Source organism: Hyperoodon ampullatus (assembly GCF_949752795.1).
Source record: "Hyperoodon ampullatus genome assembly, chromosome: 1".
Taxonomy (NCBI): domain Eukaryota; kingdom Metazoa; phylum Chordata; class Mammalia; order Artiodactyla; family Ziphiidae; genus Hyperoodon; species Hyperoodon ampullatus.
This window is the reverse complement of record NC_136914.1, coordinates 46,664,126-46,676,249: the sequence shown is the minus strand read 5'-3', so window position 1 is coordinate 46,676,249 and position 12,124 is coordinate 46,664,126. Positions and strand designations below refer to the sequence as shown.

The window sequence follows — 12,124 nt, the reverse complement described above, 5'->3', positions numbered from 1 at the left end:
GATGCCAGATGACTGCGATGCGCAGCCAGGGCTGAGGACCACTGCACCAGAGGAGAGGGCTTGGGGCTGCACTGAGCTGGCCTTTGGGCCCCAGCTCTGTCGTTGTGAGATCCAGAGGCATTTACTTAATGGCTCTGGGCTTCAGTTTTGCCCATCTGTAAAATGGGGATTAGGATATCTACCTCATAGGAATAAAACAATAAAATTAGATATATTGGTAAAGTGATGGTCCGTGGCAGGCATGCAGTGAGAGTAGGCTGCCTTCTCCAGCCTCCCTTCTGACACTGTTATGCAGTGTGGTGCATTTTTCTTTCTTTTTTTTTTTTTTTTTGCGGTACGCGGGTCTCTCACTGTTGTGGCCTCTCCCGTTGCAGAGCACAGGCTCCCGACGCGCAGGCTCAGCGGCCGTGGCTCACGGGCCCAGGCGCTCCGTGGCATGTGGGATCTTCCCGGACCGGGGCACGAACCTGTGTCCCCTGCATTGGCAGGCGGACTCTCAACCACTGCGCCACCAGGGAAGCCCCATTTTTCTTTTTTTAATTGGACTTTTACTGTGCACTGGTTTAAGAAATCATGGGAACCAGCTTCTTTTTGCACTCTGTTCCCAAATACTGATCTTTTCATTTATCACTCCCGTAATAGGGATTGCAATGATCTTATGTGTGCAAAATATTTGAAGGTGAATGAAAGGAGGTTATTTTAAGAAGTATTATACACACTACTATATATAAAATAGAGAAAGAGCAAAGACCTACTGTATAGCACAGCAAACTATATTCAGTAGCTTGTAATAATCTATAATGAAAAATAATCTGAAAAAGAATATGTATATATATTCATATATATATATATATATATGAATCACTTTGCTGTACACCAGAAAGTAACACAATATTGTAAATTAACTATATGTCAATTAAAATATAAATAAATAAATAAAATGGTGATAATAACTGACCCCATCTACCTCATAGGGTAGTTGTGAAGATTAAATAGGTTAATATATGTAAGCATGCCTGACGCAGAGCACATGCTTAATAAGTGTTACCTTATTATCTCAAAGGCCTCTAATTTGTGGAGGGGAAAAAAAGGAGGAAGAAAAATATGAGAAAGGGAAAGAGGGAAGAAAGAATTTAGAAACAACTCACCTATTTAAAGTGTGCAATTCATTGGTTTTTAGTATATTCACAGGATTGTGCAAATATCACCAAAATCAATTCCCAAACTTTTTTTTTTTTTTTTTTTGCGGTACGCGGGCCTCTCACTGTTGTGGCCTCTCCCGTTGAGGAGCACAGGCTTCAGGCGCGCAGGCTCAGTGGCCATGGCTCACGGGCCCAGCCGCTCTGCAGCATGTGGGATCTTCCCGGACCGGGGCACGAACCTGTGTCCCCTGCATTGGTAGGTGGACTCTCAACCACTGCGCCACCAGGGAAGCCCAATTCCCAAACATTTTTATCACTCATTATCCCCAAACCCTGTACCTGTTAGCAGTCATTCCCCACTTCTCCTCCTTGTCCCCAGCCCCATGCAATGTGAATCTACTTTCTGTTCCTGTAGATGGCAAACTGTTCTTAAACTGGGATTTAAACTGTGCCTTCCTTCCCTCGAGGCAAGTTTCCTACTTAAGTCTTGCATTAGTTACTTACAGCTGCAGAACAAATTACCCTGATATTTAGCAGTTTAGAATAACATGCATTCACTTTCTCATAGTTTTTGTGGAGCAGGGGTCCAGGTACAGCTAGGCTGGGTCTTCTGCTTCAGGATCTCTCATAAGGTAGCAATGTGATGGCCAGGGCTGTGGTCTTAACTGAAGGCTCAGCTGGGGAAGGAACTACTCCAAGCTCACTTACACCATTGCTGGCAGGACTCGGTTCCTTGAGGACTGTTGAACTGAGAGCCTCATTTCCTCACCGGCTGGTGGCTGTAGGAAAGCCTGAGTTCCTTGCCATCTGGGCCTTCCCAACATGGCAGCTTACTTCACCAAGCCCAAGGGAAGAGAGAATCTGCTAGCAAAACAGAAATCATATCTTTTGTAACCTAATCATGGAACGGATATTCCCTCAATGTTACTATGTTCTTTTGGTTAGAAGCAAGTTACTCAAGGGTAGGAGACTACACAAGGCTGTGAATGCCAGGAGGTAGAGAGTGTTGGGACCATCTTTGAGGCTGTGAACAAAAGCCCTATCCTGCAACCTTCCTATGAGTTCTGTAAGCTACTGAATATCTTTTTTTTTTTAATATTTGTTTATTTATTTATTTATTTGGCTGCACTGGGTCTTAGTTGCAGCATGTGGGATCTTCATTGCGGCATGCAAACTCTTAGTTGCAGCATGTGGGATCTAGTTCCCTGACCAGGGATCAAACCTGGGCCCCCTGCATTGGAAGTGTGGAGTCTTAGCCACTGGACCACAAGGGAAGTCCCTACTCAATATCTTTTTAATACATTTCTTTTTGGCTTCAGGTAACTAGAATTGGTGACACTTATTTGCGTACAGACCAACATGTTTGTCACTTACTGTTCTGTAATTTTGTGATTCTGGTTTCTATTGCTTTAGCACCTTTCTCTATGAGGTGTAAGTCACTTGGTAAAGTTATTGGCCCTGCTTATTACTCTTTTTTTTTTTTTTTCTGAAATCATCACTTCTGTGTCTGAGCACTTTAATACCTTAGAGCCAGGTAGCCAGCATTCATCAGAACTTGTTTGGATATTAATTTCCACAAACATCAGAGAAGACAGGTTAAGAACCTCTCAAATTAGCCCTGTCAAAATAGGAAAACTGAGTCCTTTTAATGGAACAGCCCATAAAGCCTCACATCCAGCCCAGGGTTTTTGCAGTTTATCCTCATTTGGACTATGACCAGAATGTTGCTTTCTTTCCTAGAGATTCTGCAGAATTTTAGTATCAGAAATCCAGTGCAAACTGTCTTAAGCAAGAAAAAGGAATTTGTTGGCTCACATCACTAGGAGAAATACTGGGGAGGCCCACAGGATCAAAAGAAGAGCTATAGAACTCCAGGGCCTGCAACCAGTGACTCAATGCAGGCAGTTATCCTTCTAGCTCTTGTGGAGCTAGCTCTGTCCATCATCTTCATGACTCACTTTCTGGGCCTCATTCTTTACTATTACAATCTTGCATTGGTTTGTGACCTTTAGTCTTTAAGCCAGAAGAGAGAAAAGTTGGGTCAGGTGTTTATTCCCAGGACAAGGAAGATGGGGTATAATGCTAGGCCAGCCCTGGGTCACACAGCCACATTCCTGTTGCCAAAAGAAAGACCATGAAAAACCAATAGCCACTACTGCCCAGTACAGGCTCTGACTCGAGCCCATTGTCAGTGGCCCAGACATGCACAGACCAACCATGTAAATGACCCCTGAAATATTGGAGATCCTAAAAAGGACAAGACAATGCCGTAGTCCATGGTAAGACCCTGTCTGGGAACCATGGATTGGAGGGATTCCATTTGGCCAATATATTTCATGGAGTCTGGGAATTCATCTTATTATACCCAAGGTCCAGTGTCTTAGTCCACTGGCAAAAAAAGGGTCACATTGAATTTTTCCATTATAGATTTCACTTGTTCCCTAACTATTTGACAGTTGGAAAAATGTTATTAGCAGAGCCATGAAGGCCAGGGATGACATGGAAAATAGCTGTCCATCTCATGGACTCATGACCAAGGTTAAATTACAATAACAAAAGAGGTCAGAGCTTTTTATTTACTGCTACTTTCTGTGATTTATGGGCAGATTGTTGGTTTTTGTTTTTAACCTTTCAAAGAAGGAATGATTTGTCAAGTTCATGAAAACCACATGTACTCAGACTCATTAATCTTAGTGCCAAGGGTGAGTCTAGTTTTTAGACCATATAAATATGGATTGGGATCAAGATGAGTCAGACTTGACTTTTGGAAGGTGTAACAGTGTGCTCCCTTTAAATCTGTATATTGACACTGACGTTACCCTAGTAATTCTCCCAAAGAAGTCCTACGGAGGGTTCCCTAAGAACTTGGCCTGGGTACCATTCACAACTGCTCAGGGATGTACTCACAGCTGGTCACTTGGTCTTTGGCACTTCTTTATTGAGGGCCTTGTATGTGTTAAGTGCCAGAAGAAATTGTGTAGGATTGTGTGCAAGCCTGATCCTGTCTACATATAGCCTGGTTTAGGGCTCTCCCCTCAAGTAAGGAAGCAGCTCACATTTAAATTTAGATTGAGATCCAATATTAAAGGTGTAGGGTGTAGAGAAGTGAAGATAAAACTAACCATTTACCTGGTTGGTGTCTCCCTGAAACCAAGGACAGTATAGAGGGCAGGTACTCTGCTCTTGGTTCAGACAGGCTTGGGTTTGGCTCTTAGCAAAGACACTCCCTAACCTTGTGACACTGGGAAATTAGTTAACTTCTTTAAACCTTTGTTTTCTCAACTGTAAAATGGTCCTAATAATAATACAAACCCTATAAGGGTTGTTTGATGTGTTTTAATAAGATAATCCAAGTAAGACATTTAGCGTTGTGTGGGAACATTGCTTTAAAACCACTAGAGTAGTTGTAATAATCTTAGGAGTCGTGATTTCTTGGTCCCTTGGGGTCTCCTTCCTACCACACGCTCACCCTTTCCCAAGTGTCGTACAAAGAGCAAATCACCACCACCACCTATTAGGGGCAACATGGGCAGAGGCTTTAGAACTAGGCTGACCTGGGTTTATATGCAAGATTTAACTCTCATAGAGCCAATTCCTCAACTGTAAAATGAGAAGATAACTCTTTTTATGAGGATTAGAGATAATATATTTAAATGTGTGACAGATAATAAGCTCCACTGTAGGTTGGCTCTAAAACAATTCCCCCCCGTCCATCTTTACCAGCTCAGTCATAGTGATGGTATAAGTGAGGAGCTCTAGAAGACAAATCTCAGCTGTCCTTGATGTCAGTTTTAGCCTCATTCTTACTGGCTCTGAGCCGGACTTCATTGCTTTAAGTCTGCCTGAGTTCCTTCAAACCAAGGAAGCCCTGAAAATGGGCACTGAAAATGGGCACTGACGTTTAGAAGTACACTCTTCATAGATCTCATCTTGCCATGGGTGCCAGTTAAGAAGTAAGATAGAGAGCTATCTCAGCTCCACCGAGAGTGGATGCGTAAGAATTACAAAGGCACACTAATATGGTTGTGATTTTGTATCCAGACTGGCAAGAAACATTTGCAAATAGAAGATTCCTTTGATATAGAAAAAATGATGTTCCAAGGTCAAAGTTTCTTGAGGAAAGTTTTCTCCACTTCCGCCTGTACTGGAAAGCTACAAATCAATAAAAAGCCTGCATTTCCCCAAGTTACTGATTCTTCACATTGCAGATTCTTCCCCTGATACCATTTCACACAGGTTCCTATTCAGGAGAGAAAAAAGTTGGGGGAAGTTTAAAAGCACTGACATCTGCTGACATTCTCCCTGCTTGTGTCTTGCAGCCTACTTCTGCTTCCTCCTGACTGCTCTGGGTGTGACAGCTGGTGCCCATCGCTTGTGGAGCCACAGGTCCTACAAGGCCAAGCTGCCTCTGAGGATATTTCTGGCCGCTGCCAACTCCATGGCTTTCCAGGTGGGGATGGAGGGTCCTTGCTGCTGTAGGGACCTAGAGCAGATGGCAGTGTGGGAGGAGGCACACTGGGGTCCCAGTGGGGTGGACATCCTCCATGCCTACTCTAGGCCCAAGCACTCCCTGACTGTGTCAACTTTTTATCCTTGTAGCTTTAGATACTATAAAATGTTCCTGGGGGGCTTAGAGCACCAAGGCATGCTAAACTACAGAGGAGGAAAGGAAATTCCTCCCTCCAGAGTCCATGCCCTAAACATGACCCGAAACCCTCAACATCTGTCTAGCTCTGATGAGGGCCAAGTTCTGTGCTGAGCATGCTATATGCATATCACCTTTGATCCTCACAGTAACCCCACGAGCTAGGTGTTATGCATGCCCCCATTTTACAGATGAGGAAACTAAGGCTTAATGAAGTTAAAGAACTTACCTAATTATCTGGCTAAAAAATGGTACATCCAGATAGGCAAACGCAGTTCTGACTCCAAAGCCACTGCTTCTACAACATGTATTCCTGAGGTCACCCTTTAAGACTGTGGTGAAAAGTCTATTATTCAATGTGGATTTGGAAGACTCAAGATTTAAGTCTTACTCTGATGGTTGCTAGCTGTGACTCACTCATCTCCAGTTTCTTCATCTGTAAAAATAAGAATATGACTTTATTTTCAGAGTTGTTATGAAATCATGATAAAAATGTAAATGGGGTCACAACTGTACTAGGATTGGGCCATATCCTTGAGGAGTGTGTCAGTCCTAGGCCATTTCCCACCACCTTGGGCACTTTCTGAGCTGCTGGAATTTTGGTTTGATCATGAATCTCTGTCTTCCCAATTCCTCATCTGATCTAGGGAGGGTGGGTGGGATCAATTTGTTTTCAAAATTTCTGCCAGTGTTATGAGGGTAGATGATTCAAGTCCTGTGTATTTTCACCCATTAGGAAGAAATGGCAATTCCCAAAACTGCTTTAGGGTCCAGGGAAACAGGCGACTCAAGAGCCTCTCTGTGACCCTCAGACGTGCAGGTCAGGTGGTCACCTCTGCAACAGGCCTCCCATCCCTACAAGACAGCCTGACCCTGAGCATTTGTCTAAGTTACCCTGTGTCTAAGAATTCATTTCCCAATTTTAGGCTTCCCTCCTGTCTGAGCATTCATAAAGCAAAAAGGATCTAGCACACTACATCACTCGGGGATCACAGTTCATATTATGAATATCTACCGGATAATTCAAGCACAGTTGGGAATAGGCACCAGGGTCCTAGGAAGAAGCTGTTTGCACGAAGGAGCAGCTGGCAGCTTCTCGTTTTCATGTTCTTTTGTTGGCAATGGGAACTATGCTGCACTTTATTTTGGCTTCAACAATCTTAGTTCAGTGTTGTGCTTTATTTATCATAACAATGGATTATGATAATGATAAGGTAGACACATTAATTTAGGTCTTAGATGCTATTTAGGACTTAACTCAGTAATTTTCATTTATTTTGTTCAAGCAATTTATTATTTTTAGCCTTCAAGTACACGCTCATGTAGTTATAAAGCACCTCTATTACCAGAATTTTTTCCAACATATATAACTTGAACTTGAGAACCTAAACCTCTTTTCCAAATGAAACTGTTTGTTTATAACTCAACTTTTGAGAACCTAAGTTTCCTTTACAAAACATCACATAACAGAACATCACACTGTGATTTTAAATTTATTTTGGGGGGAAAGTATATTGTGGAGGAAAGTATCCAGGTCATTGAATAAATTCAGGCCATTTGCTGGATGTAGGCTTTTGTGCACATCTTTGTTCCTTCATCTGAAAAAATTGGGAGGGCCTGATAATATTTACCTCACATGGTTACTGGGAGGATGAACTAATGAATAATACATGCCTAGCTTATAGTAGCACTCAGTGAATATCGTTCCCCTCTTCTTTGAGATTTAGCACACCATCTCATTCCTTTCTGTATTTTTGTGCCTATCATATAGAAAATACTCAGTGATTGTTAAATGAATGAATAGTTTTATAAAGTATTTTCATAAATCATCAAATTTGAACCAAGCATGCTTCCTCCAGGCCCACATTTGTAGTGGACTTTTTTTCATTAATTCAGCAAATATTTATTGAGCACCTACGATGTGGCAGGCACTGAACTAGGCATAGTGCGTACAATGATTTGCAAACACAGTCACAATCCTTGCCTTCATGGAGGCTTCCATCTAATGGGATATTAGATTTTCCACAGTTTCCCAGTGGAAATAGTGCTTTATGGGTCTGCAGTTTTATAACAATGTCACTTAGACCTAGATGAGAGGTATCTGTTAAGATCAGCAAGGGGCCAGCTTCCATACAATGCCTGTGTCAGAGGGAAAGAATTCAGTCGATTCAGATCATTTAACCCTAGGAAGAGAACCACCTGGGAAAGTAAAAAATGTGCTGTGATCTGCCAGTCTAGGGTATTGACCTACAACCCTGACTTAATGCAGAGTCATTGATTCAGGTTACCTTTGATATCCCCTTGGGTTTTTAAAGATAGTTTCAAAGGTTCTCTTCTGCCTGGTCATCCTTTGGCCAAAATGGACCAAGTCATGCCATGGTTATCTCTGAGGATCAGCAGGGCTTTTGCTAGCTGCTGCAAACAAGATCTTGATCATTAAGAGCAGTGGTCTTGGGCTTCCCTGGTGGCGCAGTGGTTGAGAGTCCGCCTGCCGATGCAGGGGACACGAGTTCGTGCCCCGGTCCGGGAAGATCCCACATGCCACGGAGTGGCTGGGCCCGTGGGCCATGGCTGCTGAGCCTGCACGTTCGGAGCCTGTGCTCCGCAACGGGAGAGGCCACAACAGTGAGATGCCCACGTATCACCAAAAAAAAAAAAAGAGCAGTGGTCTTTTTGGCACCAGGGACTGGTTTGTGGAAGACAATTTTTCCACAGATGAGGGGGAGCATGGATGGTTCAGGTGGTAAGGCCAGCAATGGGGAGCCATGGGGAGCGGCAAATGAAGCTTCGCTCACTCGCCCCCTGCTCACCTCCTGCTGTGCGGCCTCGTTCCTAACGGGCTGGGGACAGGTAGCAGTGGTTGGGACCCCTGATTAAGAGCAGTTTTAAAATTGTGACTGAAACATTTGAACTTCCCTTTTCTCTTTGTTCTGTAGAGGACGTATATATGGCTCAGAGGGCAATAGTGGGAAAGGTGAGGTACTTTTAGTCTGAAAAGATGATGATGGGGCAGGAATGCCAGACAAGGAGCTGTAATAATCCTCTGTCCCCTCCACACCCTTGCATTCAGCAAAGACCTCCTGAATTCCTCTCTCACCTGTTCTCCTTCCTTACCAGTAGGTTGCAAGTCAACCCGAAAGCTGCTTGCAGACTTCTTGTAATTTTCTCCTAGTCAAATATGGACCCAGGTAAGGGATTCCTGCCATACAGTGGTCTCCAAGAGTTCAGTTTTCACAAAGTAGCCAGGACTTTGGATTTGTGTTGTCATGTTCATGCACACACTCCTGCTGGCTGCAGCTGGGTCTCTTGTGAAGTCAGTCCAACCAAAAGCACCTGTAGATGCTTCAGTCCCCTTCCTTACTGTCCACATTTACTCATCAGATCCTAGTAAAGAGGCATTGGATTTCAAGCTGTAAGGGAGATAAAGAAATTTAGTCTAAGTCCCCTTTGTTTTACAGAAGGATAAAGAGAGGCCCAAAGCATGTCAGTGACTTGTCAAAAGTCACACAGCTAGTTAGTGGATAGACCAGACTGAAACCTAAGTCTCCTGACCACAGCCCCCCGCCCCCGCCCCACGCATCTTTTGGCTTACCCATGGATGTTCTTATGTGATGCCCAACCGTGTGATTTGTAGACAACTTTTAATTTGGTCTTGTTCTTTATCCACCCCGGCAGTCCCTGTCTTTATCCACCCCGGCAGTCCCTGTCTTTAACTGGTATATTTAGACCATTCACATTTAAAGTGATTATTGATATAGGTGAATTAATATCTACCATGTTTCTGTTTACTGTTCATTACCCTTGTTCTTTGTTTCTTTTTATTTTTGTCTTTCACTCTTTTTCTGTCTTCCCTGGTTTTATTTGAGCATTTTATATGATTCTATTTTCCTTCCTCTCTTGATATGTCAATCATACTTCTTTTCAAATTCTTTTTAGTGGTTGCTCTAGAGTTTGCAAAATACATTTAGAACTAGTCCAAGTCCGCTCTCAAATAACGCTGTACCACTTCAGGTACTGCACTAGTATTCCCACTTCCTCTTTCTTGTCCCTTATGACATTGCTGACATTCATTTCACATATCCATAAGCTATAATCACCAAATTCATATTTGCTATTATTACCTCAAGCCAACTGTTATCTGTTAGATCAATTAAGAATAAGAAACTTGATTTTATTTTACCTTCATTTATTCATTCTCTAACACTCTTCTTTCTTTATGTGAATCTAAGTTTCCAACCTATGCTATTTTCCTTCTCTCTAAAGAATTTCTATCATTTCTTACCAGGCAGGTCTACTGGTGACAAATTTCCTCAATTTTTGTTTGTCTAAGAAAGTCTTTATTTCTTCTTCACTTTTGAAGAATAACTTTGCTGAGTACAGAGTTCAAGGATGTGCGTTTTTCTTTCAACATTTAAAATAACTTACTCCATTTTCTTCTTGCTTATATGTTTCTTAAGAGAAATCTGGTGTAATTCTTATCCTCACTCCTGTATAGGTAAGGTGTTTTTTTCTCCCTTTGGTTTCTTTCAAGATTTTCTTTTTGTCTTCAGGTTGAATATGATATGCCTAAGTATAGATTTTTTGCTATTTATCCTGCTTGGTACTCTCTGACCTTCCTGGATCTGTGGTTTGGTGTCTGTCATTAATTTTAGAAACATTTCTTTCAGCCATTATTACTTCAAATATTTCTACTGTTTGTTTGTTCCTCCTTCCCTCTTGCCCACTCTCCTTTTCTCTCTCTCTCTCCCTCCCTCCTTCTTTCTTTCCTTCCTTCCATACTTCTTTCCTTCTCCTTTTGGTATTCCCATTACACACAACTTACACCTTTTATAATTGTCCTACAGTTCCTAGATATTCTATTCCATCTTTTCTCTTCACATTTCCGTTTGGGAAGTTGCTATTGACAGCAACTTAGTCTTCAATTCAGTGATTCTTTCCTTAGCCATGTCCAGTCTAGTGATGAGCCCATCAAAAACATTTTTCATTTGTTACAGTTTTTCTGACTTCTAGCAGTTTCTTCTCATTCTTTTTTAGAGTTTCCATCACTCTGCTTATATTACCCATCTGTTCTGGCAAGTTGTCCACTTTTTCTATTACAGCCCTTAGCATATCAATCATAATTGTTTTATTTATTTATTTTTAAAATTTATTTATTTTTGGCTGCGTTGGGTCTTCATTGCTGTGCACAGGCTTTCTCTAGTTGCAGCAGGCGGGGGCTACTCTTCATTGTGGTGCATGGGCTTCTCACTGCGGTGGCTTCTTTTGTTGCGGAGCATGGGCTCTAGGTGCGTGGGCTTCGGTAGTTTTGGCACGTGGGCTCTGTGGTTGTGGCCTGCAGGCTCTAGAGCACAGGCTCAGTAGTTGTGGTGCATGGGCTTAGTTGCTCCATGGCATGTGGGATCTTCCAGAACCAGGGCTTGAACCCATGTCCCCTGCATTGGCAGGCAGATTCTTAACCACTGCACCACCAGGGAAGTCCACCATAATTGTTTTTTTTTTTTTGCTGTACACGGGCCTCTCACTGTTGTGGCCTCTCCCGTTGTGGAGCACAGGCTCCGGACACGCAGGCTCAGCGGCCATGGCTCACGGGCCCAGCCGCTCCATGGCATGCGGGATCTTCCCAGACTGGGGCACGAACCCGTGTCCCCTGCATCAGCAGGCAGACTCTCAACCACTGCGCCACCAGGGAAGCCCACCATAATTGTTTTAAATTACCAGTCTGATAACTCCAACATCTCTCTCATATCTGAGTCTGGTTCTGATGCTTGCTTTTTCTTTTAAGATGGTATTTTTTTGCCTTTTGGCATACTTTGTAATTTATTGTTCAAAGCTGAACATGATGTACTGGGTAACAGGAGCTGAGGAAATAGGGCTTTAGTGTGAGGTTTTATGCTTATCTGACTAGAAATTAGGCTGTGTTACCTTGTGCTATAGCTCTGGTGGTTTCCTCTAGTGGCCTTGTTTTTGTCCTTCCTTCGCTGTCTCTGGGCTTTCCTAGAGACTTCTTCTTAAACAGGAGTTAAGGCTTTTAGTTCTTTCAGTCAAATCCGCTGTTATTGTACAGGAGCCCTATCGACATGGAGGTTAGGGGGAGCATCCTCAGTCCTGTGACTAGGTCTCAGTCTTTTGTTGAGCTGGAGCTGAGTATTTCCCTCCCCCCAGGTTAGTCAGGCTTTGGTAAAACCCCAGTTGATTAAGCTCTGGTAAAATCATTTCTCTTGAGGACAGACCTTGCTAAGGGGAACAGAGAGATTCTGCCTTGAATTTCAAAATGGTTACTTTTCTCCCCCTCCTGCTGGAAGAGCAAGGGGATTTTTGTCAGTTGATCATAGTGAGA

General features: G+C 42.9%; 1 protein-coding gene across 1 annotated transcript in view; it reads left to right on the top strand.

Moving 5' to 3' along the window:
* SCD5 (stearoyl-CoA desaturase 5) overlaps nucleotides 1-12,124 on the top strand; it is a gene marked incomplete at its 3' end in the record, with an annotated part of 158,949 nt that overhangs the window by 80,500 nt on the left and 66,325 nt on the right. The window contains exon 2 of the mRNA XM_079699853.1: nucleotides 5,462-5,592. Within this exon, the coding sequence (XP_079555979.1) occupies nucleotides 5,462-5,592 (131 nt within the window). The remainder of the gene's footprint in view (nucleotides 1-5,461; nucleotides 5,593-12,124) is intronic.